The following is a 17,798-nucleotide window of genomic DNA, read 5'->3' on the forward strand; positions in this document are numbered from 1 at the left end:
AAGCTAATTTAAAGGTTTCAGCTGTCTGAATTAGCCAAATCAAGTGGATGTCTTCCAAAGTTATAAATTTTCCTCCAGGGAAAAACAAAAAAGGAACTTATCACTACAAATACTGTAAGTTTGGAAGACACCCATTTGATTGAATTGTTGAAGCCTCATATTAGCTTCAGCTGAACTTTGGAAGTCACTATCAAACACAAAGGCTGTGGTTTTTTTTCCATCACTTCCATTAGAATAACATTAGAATGGGACAACAACCAAAAACTGCTTCACTGTACACAAAAGCATGTGAATATACATTTAATCTAGACTTTAAGAGAAGTACATTTTAAACATTTTGCAAATTGTAGAAGTATCACATCTTATGTAATGTGTACATTAGCAATGTGATATACTTCACCCCTGGAATAGCCTTGTATACACACAATACATGATCCTGGAGGTATGGTATCTTATTTAACAACTTTTGATTTCACCTTTACACTGTTTGGCTGGAATTTATCACTGGAAACATCTGACTTAAACATAGTCTAAACCTTGTGACAGTCATGCATCCCAAACCTTCACTTCACAACAAACTGTAATCACCCAAGCATGTCTAACAGTCATTTTCAGCTATGTGACCTGACAGGTTTTTTTTTACTTATTTACAATATCCTGACATAAACACAGCCAGCAGAGGGCAACATTAAGTTGAAAAAAAAACCCCACAATAACCAGTTCAGTCTGACATTTTTAGACATTCTCCACAAATTAGCCTGCAATGTGAATGCGTCAGTGTGGCTCAGAGGGGGGAACAAATCCTCTGAAACAGATGACCTTGTTCCTCTGTCATCTTATCAGTCTTCAAAGAATCTCAGACTGACAGGGTGCAAATTGCATCTGCCACAAAACCTGTAGGCTTCAAAACCAAAAGTCAGTCTGTATAGCCTATTCTCATCATTACTGACATCTCTGAGCCAAGTTTGAAAATCAGCATATTATCCTGCTCAGGAATGAGACTTTTTGATATAGTTTTTGACATGTGAGCAGGAAAGTTTCTTCTTATCTGAATTAATCAGTAAGTTCCAGCTCCATCTCTGTGATTTAGCTGCACACTGCATAAATTGTGGGTAATGACTGTTTTAGATCCTTGTCTTGAGTAATCAGTCAACTGTTTTTTGCTTTTGTTATTTTTTTTTTTTATCCCAATATCAGATTGTACTTAAAGACTTTTAAAGAGCTGCCAATATGGTACCAAGCAGTTTCTCCAAATTATCTTTGAACTCTTTTACATCTTTATTCGGTTATTGCTTAAGAAATAGGTTTCAGTTATCAGTTTTGAGTGACTGGAAGCTGTGGCTGGTTAAGTGCTGCCTTCACTAACTGTTGGACAAATTGCAACTCAGCGCACACGTAAGTGAGTACGTAGGTATGCCCCCTATGATATCCGGGTTGTAAAATTATATGGATGGGTGTCACCAGCTGAAGGTGAAAGGCAAAGTTTCCTAGTGTGTTGTTATCTGCTTACGTGCGTCTCATCTCTTTGCGCTGCTTAATCCATTGAGTGACCTTTTGGGCCGAGTTGACTGATCTTTTTACCCAGATTAACTGCCTCACCAGCAGTTTCTCAGAATTACTAAATCTGTAATACACTCCAAATTATTTAAGAAATCTCTGGCTCTTCATATGTGGATTAAACAGCTAGCTAAAACCGCTAATAGCTGTTTTTATTGATGAACACATCGTGACTCGTGAATTAACTTTGGCAGAGATAAGTCTGAGCTTCAAGGGGGCACCTGAAGGCAGCAGCCGTTAACCGCCCCCACTCACTGCTGCCGAGGCGAACAGGACCTGTGAAGAAGCAGCCGGAGCGACAGACTGTGGGCTAAGTTTGTCCGCCCTGGCTTCGCATTACGAGTCGACGGGTCTTTTGTTTCATTTGATGAACAACAAACGTCGGTGTCGCTTAAAATTCGCACCAAAAAGTACAGGCATTAGAAGCGGTCAAGCACGCTCGTGACATTTTTGGATAGAAACACAGGGGAGGAAGTGAGGGAGAGGGAAAGTGCGACTGAGCGGACGACTCCAAAGTTGACAATACTGTCATGTTTACGGTACTTGTTGAATAGGGGCTGTTGTGTGTATGTGTGTATAACACAACACTGGAACCTGTGTGGGCAGCGTGGTGGGAACAGGTAGGTGATAAAAACAATGGCTGTTTGGGATACGGTCTGTTTGAATGTTTGGCTGGTGATTATTTTTACTTTGCTCGTCAAACAGAAGTGGCCTGCTCTAATGTATACACAGTTTACGTTATACTGCGGTCTGTGGTCGATGTTAACAGCAGCACTGCTCGTGCTAGCTGTGTTATTAGTGTAAGCTGTCACTGGTTTCAGCTTGTTGAGAGTTTGTAAGTGAGTAGTTCACTTTTGTGCATGAATGAGGATAACCAGCAATTTGTTTCAGAGACATCAGTGCTCACAAAATGTCTCTACCACTTTTGATAATAACTCTCAAAAATCCCTTTCTGGTGTCAGGGTCTTCTCTATCACCATGAAGCAGTGACAGCACAGGGACAGTGATGGCAGAGCTGGAGATTGACCAGTCCAACCTTCCACGTGTCCAAGAAGGTAAGAACACTCAATCCAAAATTGGCCCAGGACTACCATCCAGTTACCCATGCATCCCACAGAGTATGTTAAAAACTATGTGCGGTATGTGCCACGCTTCATGGTCTGGTTTGGGGAAAAGTTGTTTTTGTTTAGTCCCTCCACAGGGGGAGGTGAGAGGTCAGGGTCAGCTACTGAACTGCAGACATGGAGCCAGTGGGGATTCAGTGTTTAATCCATGGACACTTAAATGCAGCGGATATGAAAGACAGACTAGGCCACTCGTCTCCTGCACACTTGTGACAATTAGATATATGACAACTTTGTATCTTGTTTTTGTGTAATGAATAACTGGCTTTGGTACCAAATGGCAGCTTTGGCTTCTGACCTTGTGTTTCTCTGTTTGAGTTCCATGGCATCAGTACAATTGTCCAGCTCAGATAAGAAGTGGCTTGCAAGAGAAGATGTTTTGACTACATGCAGCAGACTCAGGATCAGCCATACAGACATACAGAGATGACAAGAGGAAGGAATGAGATTGCTTTTTGTGATATGTGATTTCTGGGGGAACAAAGTGCTATCACTTGAGATGAAGGCTTGTACCACAAAGTTGAAACATTCTTACTTGCAACACAAAAAAATATATTGATATTCAATTTAAATGGCTAATTTAAATTCATTTTCGAAGAAACTTTAATTCATAAACCAGAATGGGATACATTTGGTCTCCTCTTGGCTATAGACTATCAATATGACTTGACTGTCTTGCAAGTTGTAAGATTTATTTTTAGTCAAGAACCATATGCTAAGTCCTGCTGGTGAGAAAAATCCAGCTGTTTTATCAGGAAAAATTCACACACACAGTTACAGTATTGTCAGATTTTTACAAAAACACAACTCCAAATTAGTTTTAGCTGTTTGCACATAACTATGAAAACATTCACAGGTAAGGAATGCGTAAGCTGCAGTCTGGGTGTAGACCGTTGGCTCAGTCTTCGGCATGTCCACACTAATGAATAGGATGGAAATAGGTCTCCATGTCTTTTATCAAGGGAGATAATTCAGCACTGCACTCTTGTTTCCACACACAAAGGGCACACTGTGCAGCTTTGCATTTTCATGCTTTATTGAGCAGGGCCCAGTGCACAAACAAAGGCAGTAATAGCAGCTATAAACTGCTCATTCAGACATTCGCAGTATGTAAATCAGATGTCTGGTCAGTGTAATTTTTTTTCCACTCATCATCTGTTTTCACCAGACAAATTTGTCAAACTGTGCTGTTGTCCCTCTCTGTTGGGACTGGGGTTGTTTACTGAGCGTCCCACTGTGGGTGTTTATGCTTCAATTTCCCCAAGAGCTGTAGCTCCCCGTGTTCCACTTCTTCATTTTCCTCCCCATCCGAGAGTCTCGGCCAAGTCAACTTTTCTTTGTTTTCACTGCCCCCCCTTATCAGTTCCTGTTTGGGCCCTCCTCTGGTTGCTCCTGATATAGCCTGATGTGCCGAGGGAATGCAGCTCCCAGAGGAATTCCCCCGCCTCCATACCTCCCCCCTTGTTCCAAATTTCACTCTCACCAACTGACCCAGAGTCCCATTACCCCTCACCTCTCTTTGTTTTCCGCCTAGTTCATAACACAACACAAAGAGCTGTAAGGATGGACAGACACTTCATGGTGAAATTTTGTGCAAAAAAAGCAGAACAGAACAGACCAGGGAGGAGGAGGAGGAGAGAGCGAGCGAGAGAGTGAGGGAGAAAGAGCACGTGGGCGGTCGGTGGGGGATTTTGGCTGAAAATAGACCCCTTGTCATCTCCTTTCGCCAGTTTCTTTGTTTGGCAGGCACTTGCCACTGCTGCTACCCAAGTGGCTGCGAAGATAAAAAAGAAATATCTTTGTCAGTGTTTGATCGGCTGCTGCCTTGCGCTGCATAGTTTTGTTTTAGACGATTAGATGTTAGTTCTCTAATGTTGGTGGGAGTTTTTCAGCTGTTCTACAAAGAGACAAAGTGCATGCATTCACCTATGAGATTTGGTTACATCAGCAGAAAGGAAAAGAACAGTCACACATGATTTTTCTTTCTTTTCTTTTTTTAAAACCACCAGTAATGAGTAATATTTGTAAGAGAGAGGAGGCATTTAAAGTAGGAGATAACTCACTTTGTTTTGGCTGTTTAGGCTTTGAGGTCATACAGGTCGTGGTTTCCTGCTTTGTAATATCCCCTTCTCCCAATCTCACTGCAGAGCCAGTATGCACACACTGCTGGAAAATGTACTGTGCTATGCAGTGGGTGGCTGCTAATATTTTTAAATCTTATCTACTCATTCTTGCTGCTCTGCACTCTTTCTCAGACAATCCTACCTTAGCCCCTGGTCTGCAGATGCCACAGCCAATTTCTCTTGTCTGCTGGATCTTTGATTTACTATCCTCTTAGAAAGAAGACACAGGGCCTTCCTATTAAGAAGCTTAAAGCAGGAGTCTGTAAGATTATGAAAATACACTGCGCCTTTACTCACACTGCACATATGTTTTTCCTGTTGGCCCTGAATGCCTCACACCCTGTGTCTCTCAAAACCTGTTTAGCAATCAAAACAACACAGTCTCCTTCTAGTCCCTCCCCCTAGAAATGTAATGTAGTTTAAAGGAGTTTGGAAAAACAAGTTAACCCGCAATGCAGACACACCCACACACACGCATGCACACATTCATACAGACTACACTGTCATTTTCCTCCATCTTTCCTTCCTTTCCTTTTTTTCCATTCTTCCTTTCTGAAGGAAGCTCATGTTTTGTCCTGTTGGATTAAAACCAAGCGTTTGACATAAGCCGTCCTCATTGACAGACTGGACACATAAGGGCAGGTTGAAGATCCATTTAGTGGATAGTCTCTTAAGCTCCACGACAGGTGTAAGTGGTAAAGCATGTCTGCCTTGGTATGGGTTAACTCTCAGTGCAGACGTACAGGGTCATTTATGGTGTAAACAGACCCTTTTCATGGCTTAGTGCTGTCAGGGTGATTTCCATGAACTTTGACTGTTGAGCCCAATAAATGGAAACATACCCAGAGATTTATTCTCAGCAGGAACATTTTTTCCATTTTGAGGATTTAGAGAAGTGAATTTAAAAGAAAGAGTTTAACCACAACCATGTCATGTTTTTCTCACTTCCCTGTTTACAGACTGGGACAAAGAGGAGACATCCTCAGTTATATCAACTCAGAACTAATTCTGTAAATGTTGAAATTTAACATTGCATTGTTAGAGCAGGCTCTAGTGGTTCAGGGGAAGGTTCAGCAATAATGAAAGAGATGAGGGCTTTGTACATTTAGAGCATGAATGTGAAAATAGTGACAAGATAGGAATCAAGGAATGCCAGGTCAGTATGTAACAAATGTGTCTTTGGAGAACTTATCTAGAGAACAAACCCAGAGAAGCGTTCTTAAAGTCTGGAAAGGGTTGAATGCTTGATGTTTAGTGTGTTTTCACACACAGATGGTCACAACTGCCCTGTGGACTGTAAGCTCAAAGTATCATTCTTACAATGAATCTCAAGGCCCATTTGTTCTCATCATCCACGACACCATCCAGTGCATCACCTGCTAGTAAGTAAACTTCCAGGATCTTTGCTCATCACCTGTTCTTACACTTCTTTGTTTTAGATTTGTACCATTGAGACCTTACGCAAACAAACTGAGAATGAATGTCTTTGCTTTGACATCTCTCTTGTGTTGACACTGCTCACAGTGACAGACAGGTTTCCATGCACAGTATTACAGATACTGGATCTTATTTGCACCTCAGAAGTCCTGTTTGGGATTCACTGTTTTTACACAGCTTTTAATGACTAACCTGCTGTTAGATGAAGTGGCCACTTTAGGTACATCTCTACAATCTATTACAATTCAGTACAACAGCTCTGCCAAAATTCTATCTTTACAAAGCTCCCAATGATCAGTTTTTGTTGCCATTGTCAAAGATATGTAAATTCAACTGTCAATGTTAAAAACTTTAAGACATCATAAAAGTATTGGATGGATATATACTGGGTTGCATTAAATTGTACAAGTGTGCATAATAGCAGCTACTAAGTGCATATACTTTGTGTTTTTTCCTGGGACAGTGTTCCTGATCATATAGAATTACCCTCTTTCTAACATTTATGTTTCAGGCATTTAAATAGCTCAAGGTGTTGCAGCAGTATAAAGCGTATCCAGGTTTCCTATAGCTGGGTTAAGCAGGCAATTATAAATAACATATGGTATTTAAGTGTGTCAGCTCATAAGCTGGATACATGAGTATCCCAAGCATTAAGTGCATGGATGTAAATGTAGTTGTTGTGTCCACAGAGGGGAAACAGCCTGCTCTGATAGGCTCAGTGGGGGGATTAATAGCAGGACAGGTGTTTTTAATTGGCCCTGCCTCTGGCTCTGACTCTGGCTTCAGGCTTTTCCCTGTGCAGTGAGCTAAAACTCTTCTTAAACACTGTCTCCTTTCCTTCTCTTGGTATGTGAAAGCTACATCGTTGGAAACAACAGCCGTTATGGGTTCCCTGATGAAAATCAGAACGATAGCGAAGCAGTTTTGTCTATTCACAGTGAGCTATGTGTCTGTGGAGATCAAGGAAGTGGAGAAAACAGCTGCTGTCTGTGTTTATTTTCTCTTGAGCAACTTTTGAGTTTGTTTGACAGACTTTAAACACACATGGGCTACAGCACACAGAGGCTATAGTGGCTCATTAAAGACTACTGTAAACACTTGGCATGTTTAGATGAGAGTAACAGTCCACAAATGCTAACACTATTAAAACCAGTGTACAGATCACAGTGTAATGCAAAAATGTTTGTATTCATCACCTTATGATTGAAGTTTTAAACTTTTAAACTGCACAAAACAGAGCAGTTGATGGTGTCTCTTGTTGACTGTCTCTTTGTTTGATGCACACTTGAGAAGACTTTCTTTGCATAAATACATAACTGTTTCTTAAGCCCTTGTGTTTTCATCCAAGTCCCTGTCTTTTTTAGCTTTCTGACGAAAAAAGTCAAGGCTCAGTGGGACATGAGACCGATATGTTATATTACTATAACAAGCAGCAGGTGGCCAGACTATGAGATGATGGGATTGGTAAAACAGAATGACTTGATATAGAGAACCAGACAGAGCCGGTGTATGGAGAGCTCTTTGCCAAAGCCTTTGGATTTACGACAGCCTTACTGAGTTCACTCAACATACATTTGTACCATCTGCACTGGCTTCCTAGTTTAAATGACTGCAGGTGGTAGTTCCTAAACTTTGCATCTTCATTTGGTAGTCATAGTGAGCACATAAGTAAAAGAAAAACGTGGATCTGCCTCATCCTTTCAACAACACATTTAAATATAACAACACCTTTATCTTTGTACTGACGTGTATATAAATTGTGCATGCGTGTATAGGCACACACAGTGACACTCTTGCACACACAAACACATACACACTCGAATCAAGTTATTGCTTTTGCTAGACTGAGCTTGACCTGTTGCAGCTACTGAACTCAGGAACTTTGTGATGAGAGTAATAATTGTGGCTACTGGTATAATGGAGGTTTTATGAGATCCCTTTTTTAATTTCAATTCAATTTTTATATATTAACAGTGAATTCATGCCAAAGTGGTGAGTGGTTGCTTTTTTCTTTTAAGGGATACTCCTCTGCCTTTGTCTGTGTCGTATCAACAGTCATCATAACACACAGTACTCGTATCCTATTGTTTCTGCTGATCCAAAAGCTTTGCAACATTGTCTCAGGCTCAGCTCCTGTTCTATGTGGAGCCATAAAGGGCCATTCAAGATTGTTTTTCTGTTCTGCTCAGTTTATTAAACATATGTATCCACCCACCATTCATTTGAACACATTGTAACCTTTTGTATGATAGTGAAGTGCTGCTGTCCTCTATTGTTTCAGTATGCCAGTGTTTTGCTGTCCTGGAGGATGGAGTGTTGGCACACAACCTGCAGGAGCAGGAGAGTAAGTACAATGACAGCAGCACAGCTGCACACTACAAACGTGTAGTAATTTATATTATGTGGGCTGTTCTCCAGTCTGTCTCACTGAGTCACCACCCTCTGTGTTGTGGGGCCCCATCTTTAGTTATCTTGTTAAAGAATTTAGCTAATAACCATACTTAAACAATAATAATCACAGATTTACAATAAAACATACTCCAGTGTTCCAGTGTTTTGTAACCTTTTTCCTCATATTTTTGGGTGTAAATGATTGATAGGGACAGAAATCTTTGGAATCGGTATACTATTGAGCAAGAATGTTATATCCAGCAACCTCAAACCGTTATAATAACAGTCTAAGCCTGTCAGTGGTGAAGCACTTTAGTGGATGTTCTTTGACGTAGACAATTGCCCATTGGATTACATTTCAGCAGCTGTTAGCTGTTGCTGAGTATACTCTTCTTGCTCAATACAGCACCAATTCCAAATACTTCCGTCCATATCAATCAGTTATACTCAAAAACAAAAGCAAAAAATAAGGCCCAAGTATAAAAATAGCAGAGTTATTATTCCAGTAACATGTTGTATAATTCTCTTAGCAAGGCAGACTTGGAAACCTAAGGTAGTGACATTGAACTTGAACTAACAGTCATTGTTGTAGTATGTCTTTGCATCTTTGCCCCATAAACAAAGTATAACACATATAATTTGGTGTCTTTTTTTAGTATTCTTCAAAAATACACTGGTCTTGCATACCACAAAGCATGTTTAAAATAAACTGCACAGCGCTCATGAATGCTCAAAAAATCAACAGATTTAGAATAGAAATAGTATAGTAATTACTATAATCTAGATCACACATGGTCCTTCACTGCTACACATTTAATATTAGCACACCCACTGCCTTTTTCTCTGCCTTGCTCTCCCAGTCGAGCAATACTATACAACCAACATCCAGAAGAACCAGCTAGTGCAGAATGACATCCGTGTAGCCAAGAGGCTGCAGGATGAGGAGGAGGAGCAGCGGGCCCAGCAGAACGCCGTCCTCAGACAGGCTTCCAGACAACTGTAGGTGACCCCTCCACCCCAAACACATTGTAACACTGCTCATAATGCTCCACAAATACTTATATACCTCTACTGAATGTGGATTTTCTATGTAGATTTATATTCTTAATGTTGTTAATTGTAGCAAGTAAATGCTAAAAGTCTGCTGTGAGCATTTGTGGCGTCGTGTATCAGAAGTTCTTTTCTTCTCTCACTGTCCTGAAGAGAAGAGGAAGACTTTGAGTATGCCCGTGTAATTCAGGAGGAGATCCAGCGGTGTGCTGAGGAGGCCCAAAGGAGGGAGCAGGATGATGAGGTGAGCATAAGCCTAGACAGTATGAGAAAACTAATGATCTTATTCTGTCTGCATCTAGTCTACATTTTTTTGTAATGTTTTTAGAAGAACATTTCACAATCAATTGTGGTCATATGGTTCATTTAAACTAATTAATCGACAGAGGAACTTGGATTAACATCCTTACTACAGTGGATACATGTACCAGTCATATTTACACAAGTTTTTAAGTTGAAATGCTCAGAGGTTAGGTAAAGGTTAATTCTGATCACCTGAATCTGTACCTACTCATCAGTTATTTAGCTATCACCCACTTCAGTATGAGAAATCTTTTGAATTTTGAAATCTGCATCCATCAGTGTCTGCATAAAGCCATTATCACTCAGTCAGCAGGTTTCTAGACACAGCGTACTATTATTTACTTAGCTCTGAATGAATCGACCTTATACTTGGCATGCTGAAAGCATGCCAGATAAATGAAGCTTCAGTGAAGCGTTTATCCAATGTAAAATGATATATTCAGTTTTTACCACTTTTCTTTGCCCATGCTATCATGAATCAACCTGTGCATGCATTGTTCAAACTCTGTATGCATTGGAACCTCTTTTACAGTGCACAACAACAGTAGCAGCTTTTGTATTGATGAAAAGGGCTGGTGAATCAGCAAACATTCCCCATAGCTGTGCTTACTATCTACTATTAGCACCAAGTGTAGCCACAACATACAGAACAAATCTTTATATTTAATGTTTCTGTTGTTCTATGCGACAGTTGGCTATAGCAGTATAGAGAGCATTGTGGAAAATATATACATGCACCTCGGATGATTGAAAGATGGAAACAAGGTTGAAAATCTGTGTTCCTTTACTTGTCGCTCCTTTTGTCATTTCTAAATTTAAAACTCTGTAATGTTAAGTTTAGCTCAAAACTGAACATTGTCCCAAGTAATAAGAAGACTCAGACGTGACAGGAAATTTTTTCAAAGGAAAATATTTTGAGGGATTAGCTCCTGAAAGAGGAACAAATCCTTTCCCGTGGGTGTCAAGTTGCTGTCAGTAACCAGAGCAGAGCAAGTTGAACTTTGGCAGAATGCAGTAATAAAGCATAAACATGGATCAAGATATATATCTATAGTGTAAAATATTCCCTGTAGGCATGACAATTAAGTGAAGAAGTTGACTGTTACAAGTTGGCAGTTTCCCTCACAAAATGGCTGTGGTTAGCTCAAATTAATGACAGTTACTCTGGCTCCAGTGGTAACGAATTTGATCAAAAGGTCCCTTGTCAAACCAATACCTAGTTTGAGACACAGTTGACAGTGTTAATTCCCCTAACAGGAATGTGAAACATCCTTTGTGCCAAAGAAAATTGTTGCTTGTGGAAGTAGATTAATGATTGTATCTAAAAGTACAGCACTGTGTGCAGAAAAAACTAGGCGTAATCTAGAGGGGCAACCTTGGCAGTTGGCACAAACTTAAAATAGCACCAGCATCACCCTTAAAGTTAATGAAAGCACATTCAGTACAGGGACTCATAGACTACACACGGGACACACTTGTATATAATTTAATTATCTCCCTGTTACCAGCAGGTGAGGGAGTATCATATGGTTCACTTTGCTCTCTCTTAGGACTAACTGAGTCCGTAATGAATGGCAGTTGCTGCAAAGTGCTGCTCTGAGCCTCTTATGTATCCACAGTTGCTGTAAGAGGACTGTATGAGCAAAGTCAGCTGTAACAGAGACACAACCTGTCAGCTGCCCATATGGATAATGGCTCAAGCAATTTTTGTGGTGGTTGATTCCAGACATGGACCATCAACCTCCTCATACTAAATGCACTCATGTGTGCACATTTAGTCTCACTGGATACTGTATACTCAACATGTGTAAAACCTCAACTGTGCAGTTTCAGGAAGAGACATGTTAAGTAAAACATAATCTAAGTGCAGTGTTTAGTCAAAACAGCTGATGTTGATCTAACTGCATTGAAAGTTTGATTTAAAGTTGGGGCATAGAAATAATTCTTTACATTGTGTCTCCAATATCCTTGGAAATTTAATTCATAAATTCCAAAAATACTGGACCTGTAATATTAAGAGTTCTACCCCAAATGGTATATTATTATGCAACTCAGTTCATCAAAAAACTTTTCTACTCATATTTTCCAATTTTTCCAAATTTTAGTGTTAACATTTGTGAAAGTTCATTCTTAGCCTTGGGAAGAGTAAATTGACAGAATACTTAAATACTCACTGAATGACCATTCAGTTCAGAAAAAGTCAGTGAATTTCAACCCAGAAAAAAAGCTGGAAAGCTCTGCAAATAATTTTTTGAGAAAGCCTAACACCCACAACAAACACTGAATAATTCTGAGAAACGATACTGCCTTCTCTCAGCTGAACAATGACAGTTCCAAACCTTTGTGACCCAGTGGCTTAATGGGGAAATAACATTTTCAGAGGTTTTGAGGTTGTTGGTTTGATCCTTTGGACAAGATTCAGCACCCAATGTGAAGACTTCAAAGCTCTAGGGAAACCTTTTTTTAAAAAGGTCTGTTTCAAGGAGTAAGAAAGCCAGTAGAAAGTCTGAAAGGTCTCAGAAAACAAAAGAATTCCTGTAGCTCTCAGGGTAAAGTGGCCTTTGAGTCGACTGGAGGTTCACGACAGGACATAGAAGAGGGGGTGGGGTAGGATGGGAGGGCAGTAGAGGAAGTTTTATGGGGGGTTGTGTTTTTAAAGGTGCAGGTGGGTTAATTAGCTCCTCCACATTGAGCTAACAAAAACTGGCAAACATTTGGTAACTGCTAATTGCTGCTTAAATGATCAACACATTTATTATATTTAATGTGCATTTAATGTGTCCATGCAGTTTTTTCTGTTGTTAATATGTGCTTTAAATCAAAACCTGATTTGTTTGTTAGCTTATTTTGCATGCTTCAGCTAAACTAGCATTCTAGCCTAACCTAATAATCATAAGATAAAAATTTTATTGTTTCATTTGTTGAGGGCAACCCACAAATCTCTGTATGTTTGAAGGATAGCCTATATTGTCCAACATTTAACAAGTCTCTTACCTAATTTTGTTAATTTAGGATACGAGAGGAGACTGGTAGTGGTGGGAGGGTCGAGTACTTAATAGACATTTTGATCCACTCTCTATGACAGTTGGTGGTGGTAACCACCAATAAACACCAGAAAGAAGAGAAAGAAGCTTGCAGAACTTTTTTGGCCATTGAGCACCTTCTTAATGTTTTCTTTGTGGCTATGTCCTTCACTTCCATTGAGCCGTGAACTTATAGGTAATGATAATATATCCCTTGGAATAATACATTTTGAAGAAGCCTTATTTTACCAGCTTCTACCCTACCTATGCAATTCAGCCTCTTCGCTCACGTTGTTCCTGATTGCTGCAACTACTTGAGGTAAGTTCATGTGAAATGCAATAGCACAACTAGACCTAGAGCTAAGTTAATCAGCTGTCTGTTATTGAAATTACTCTATCAACAATTAGTCTAATCTAAATATCTAATAAGTTTCATCAGCATTTTGATTGTTACTTAATTTTTGTCCAAACTTTTAAAGCTTTATAAAACTGCTTCTAAGAAACGTTACGTTTATTTGATTCTGCTCTTGTTATCTAGCTGTATTTAATCACATTTAACTGCATGCATGTAATTTATGTTAAGGAGGAAATAGGTCTTAATATTTGATATAGAATATCTCTTTCCTTCATTCCTTAATAAAGGTTACTGCCAGTTGCAAAGCCAACAATGCTCTTAAGAGAGCACCCATCTTTACAAATACTACAAAGCTAGTCCTCAAAAGAATTCATCATGCCATCATCCAAAATGCTAAAGTGTTTTCCCTTCTTATTGCCTTGCTTTATCATGATATTGTAAGGAACATTATATTGTAAACAAAAAACAATAACCCACACTTGTTAATTTTACATTTTCTATGACTCCTGTCACAAAATTTATATTTTCTCTCCCTCCCATAGCCATGGTGAGCCCACAGAACAGTAGACGCTTTGGTGTGCTAGACTGCTAGTATTGGCTTTAATGTCTTCTCCCCTTCTCATTCTCAGTTAGGGTTAGGGTTAGAGCAGTGTTGGATGTCTAGTGTCTAGTTCAGAATAGTGAATTACATGAAAAGTCAGACAAAATGATCCTCCAGTCTGTTGTTTACATGTTCTTTTCATTGTGACTTTTAGTGTCCACGCTGCAAAGATGAGATTAATCTGCACCTGTGTGCTGGAGACAAGAGATTCTACCTCATCAACGATGGAGATGATGTTTCACCAGAAAGGAGCCATGCTCACTACTTCCATATCCAAGGACAGCCTCACACTGAGGATGCTGAGTGTTTAGACTTTATGGTGTGGAACTATAACAACATTTTTGTTGAAAGAGTTTTGGGATGATGTGTTTCCCAAAGTTGAGATTTTGTGCTCCAGGGCAGGTTAACTTCAGAGCATCAGATTATAACCTGTCAACAGCTCAACTACTAACCAAGCAGATCACTGGAAAATTAGCGTCATCATTTCTGGAGGATCCCGACAAGGACCGAGTTTACAATAAAGTGACAAATAATAAAGATCAATAGATATTTTTATAGCTCTGTGGAATCATTTCGTTCCAGTCTTTCCATTATGTCCACAACCGGGCTTCTAACAAATGGAGAGCGAGTTTACACATTTTGTGGAGGGCATTTTTGCCTATGACAGCTTCTGCAGGAATAGCTCATAGGGTACTGAGGCAAGCAAACCCCCTGACCATGCTAAGGTGGCAATCCATCAGTGGGGAAACTGAAAAATAAAGATGAAAAATAAAATAACATAAAAGATCCCTCATCCAGATTTTAACAAATAACACCTTAACATACAATTACAAGTTCATACAAATTCATTAAACCTGTCATTAAATCTGTTCACATTTGTTTATTTATTCAAGGCTTCACTGTCTCAGTGTGGTAAATCCTCATCATGTAGAAGATCAGTGATGGAGCTGATCATGGTGATGAAGCAGGACTTGCAGTACCTTCACCTGAAGTTCCCGGGAATATCTGATCATCTTCTCCGTCACCCATAGGCGCCAGTGAAAAGTGTTAACTGAGTAAAAAAGTATATTTGATACCCTTAAACCCATTATCAGGGGCAATAAAGCCACTGAAGCTAAATACACTATACATATATGTTACAGGAGTATGCTCATTTGCTTTGGCTATTACAGATTGCATGTGGCTCATGTCCAGTTTGTCAGAAAATAGTCACAAATAAAGAAGTGTCATCTTCAGGTTTTGTGTACTGGTGGTGTGTCTGGCGCAAGGGTGTACACCAAATTTTATTATACTTAAGGCCTCTCTCCATCTTTACAGGATATATTTTAAGATCAGTCAGAGGAGGTTGCTAGGCCCACCAGAATCGGTCGGCCAATCAGCGTTTTTCTGCCAATGTTGGCTGACTTATGTCGCCATTGGCTGCAACGTGTCTCCTCATTGGCTATGAAGTTCTGGGAGGAGGGCAGAGAGGCGGAGAAACGAAGTCGGAAAACATATTTAAACGAACATTTGGACAGTTGCCTCGGTTTGTCACTACTGTGGGAAAATGTCCTTACTGAAGAAACCTCGATGCTAAAACGAACCCGGAGCTGCTTTTTGCCGTTAATGAAGAGGTCTGGATGCTAAAATAAATTCTGGAGCTGCTTTTCTGTCGAACACAGTGAGGCTGGACGCTGAACACAACTGCGGGAGGCAGGTAAGGCAAACAGTTGGCGGCTAGCGTTAGCATTAGCTTTATCAGAGAGCGTTAGCATTAGCAGCGAGTGTTAGCTTTTGTATTACCTTGTTGCGATATCGTTTATTTCCATTTGAGTCGTTTATATCGCGTGGGTAAGAGTGCGTTTGTGTTTCGGTGACTGAAGTGTCCTTGACATGAGTTGTGGACGGTTGGTGACACAGTGGGCTCTTAGTAGCCTGTAATCCCAGTTTTGTTCACTGTAGCGACATGTCGCCTCTCTGTTATTTTGTGTTCCATCTTGGTCGTTTTAACTCCGTTTACAGTGGTTTATCGTGTCGTTGTCACCGGTTTGTGACAATTTGTGGTCATTTCGCGTCTCTACCTGGCTGTTTTACACTAGGGTGGTAGCATTACCATTAGTGTCGAGCATTAGCATTAGAGTCAAGTGTTAGCATTAGCCATATATTATAATGATGTAATTGTGGTATGTTTTCCTTTTTGGCGTCTTTTTTATGCGCGTGGGTTAAAGTGTGTTTGTGTTTCTGTGACCAAAGCGTCTTTGACATCCATTGTGCAGGGTGGTAACTGTTTAGTAGTCAGTTTGTCTGTTTACAACTCAGCTTGTATCTCCTTACAATTACTTTGCAGACATTCTGCTGCTTCTTTGTCTTTGTGCTCCATTTTGGTCATTTTAAGTCAGTTTATGGCGGATTATCATATCGATGTGATCATTTTGTATGTATCTGTGGTGGTATTGCATTGTTTTGTGTCTCTACCTGGCTGTTTTACATCTACTTATGGTCAGCTTCTTTGTGATTGTTTTGCATCGTATTGTATCTTAAGATAAGATAATCCTTTATTAGTCCCACAATGTGGAAATTTACATCGTTGCAGCAGCATAACGTGATTGAAAAGATAGAAAGACATAAACACAAGTAAAGGCAAGATAAAAACAAGAAAAACAAAAAATATACACAACAGTATAAACATGACAATGTAATAAAAAACATTAACAGAAGAGCAATATACACAGGACTTTATACATAGAGACAGAAAATGAACTAAATACAGATATTGCACATTTGAAAATGGAATTGCACACATTGAATCACTGATAGCAGCTGTTTTGGATTAATTAAAGTGCAGAAACCTAGTGAAAAATGGTCCATGTGAGTATGTGGTGTACTAGGAGCAGTGCTGGTTGTCTGACAGCAGCAGGAAGGAAGGACCTGCGATACCTCTCCTTCACACACTTTGGGTGAAGCAGTTTTTAGTTTTTTTAGTTTTGTATCCATTCCAGGTCATTTTAATGTTTCGTTGTGGTCATTTTGTGTTTCAGTGTGGCAGTTAAGAATCTCATTGTGATCCATTTTGCTAGGGTTTTTTGCTTCTTTGTGGTAGTAATTTGTCTATGGCTATCCATTAATCCAGTGTTGTGCATATTATTAATTTGAAATTTGTTTGTATTGACATGGGACTTAATTGAGCTCAGTTTTGTGTTAAATACTGGCTTGAAAACTAGATTTTATCTCTGTGCTCCTCTGAGAGCTGAGATTACTGTTAGAGATTATTATAAAAACTATTTTAAAAATTGCTTTTCTCTCTGAGATCGATTAAGTCATATTCTAGTAACATAATTAATTAATTCACCTCAAAACTCAAAGTGTGATTGTCAAGGTTCTGGTATTAAATTTTCAGCGTTGTATTCTTCTACACTGTTCAAGTTTTGGAGGTGAACTATTCTTTATTAATGAGGATATTTGTTTTTAAAATGTGTACTTGTGTTTTCCAGATTTACTGGTTCAGCTGCTGCAGCCTGGACAGTTAAATGTTCTGGTTCAGCTGTAATGTAGAATATTTATCTGTGTTTTGGAGTTAAAATGTTAATGTGGAATAGGTAGAAGAGTACTGAGTACTCATTTTCCTTTGTACATTTCTCTTTTTATTTCCTCCAGGTATCACCATTTCATCCACAATCTCAGAGACATCGTCTACAATCACAGAGTCTTCGTAAAATGAAGAAGTTCTTTGAGACCAGGACTGAGGCTTTCAGGTAAATCACAAACAGCTTTACATCAACTGTCCAACACCGAGAACTCACATTAAATTATATATCTTCAGTAATTGATCTGAAGTCTGAATAGTTTGATTAGTCA

At 39.5% G+C, this 17,798-nt stretch overlaps 1 protein-coding gene and 1 long non-coding RNA gene across 3 annotated transcripts in view; one reads left to right on the forward strand and one right to left on the reverse strand.

Moving 5' to 3' along the window:
* Positions 1 to 1,518: 1,518 nt before the first annotated feature.
* The window catches only part of ccdc187 (coiled-coil domain containing 187), a 32,140-nt gene continuing 15,860 nt past the window's right edge, over positions 1,519 to 17,798 (forward strand). Inside the window, exons 1-5 of one of the 2 annotated variants that reach the window (XM_051071353.1) lie at positions 1,519 to 2,177; positions 2,520 to 2,612; positions 8,523 to 8,585; positions 9,493 to 9,631; positions 9,836 to 9,926. In XM_051071353.1, the coding sequence (XP_050927310.1) occupies positions 2,564 to 2,612; positions 8,523 to 8,585; positions 9,493 to 9,631; positions 9,836 to 9,926 (342 nt within the window). In that variant the 5' untranslated portion in view covers positions 1,519 to 2,177; positions 2,520 to 2,563. Of the gene's footprint in view, positions 2,178 to 2,519; positions 2,613 to 6,076; positions 6,187 to 8,522; positions 8,586 to 9,492; positions 9,632 to 9,835; positions 9,927 to 17,798 lie in introns of those variants that run through there. The other variant, XM_051071352.1, reaches the window with a different exon arrangement.
* Positions 3,696 to 6,061, reverse strand: LOC127142578 (uncharacterized). The gene is made up of 2 exons (XR_007813437.1): positions 4,745 to 6,061; positions 3,696 to 4,455 (listed from the first exon to the last, which is right to left on the reverse strand). It is a non-coding gene; the product is annotated as an uncharacterized LOC127142578 (long non-coding RNA).

This window comes from Lates calcarifer, linkage group LG6, assembly GCF_001640805.2.
Source record: "Lates calcarifer isolate ASB-BC8 linkage group LG6, TLL_Latcal_v3, whole genome shotgun sequence".
In the NCBI taxonomy this organism is placed as follows: domain Eukaryota; kingdom Metazoa; phylum Chordata; class Actinopteri; family Centropomidae; genus Lates; species Lates calcarifer.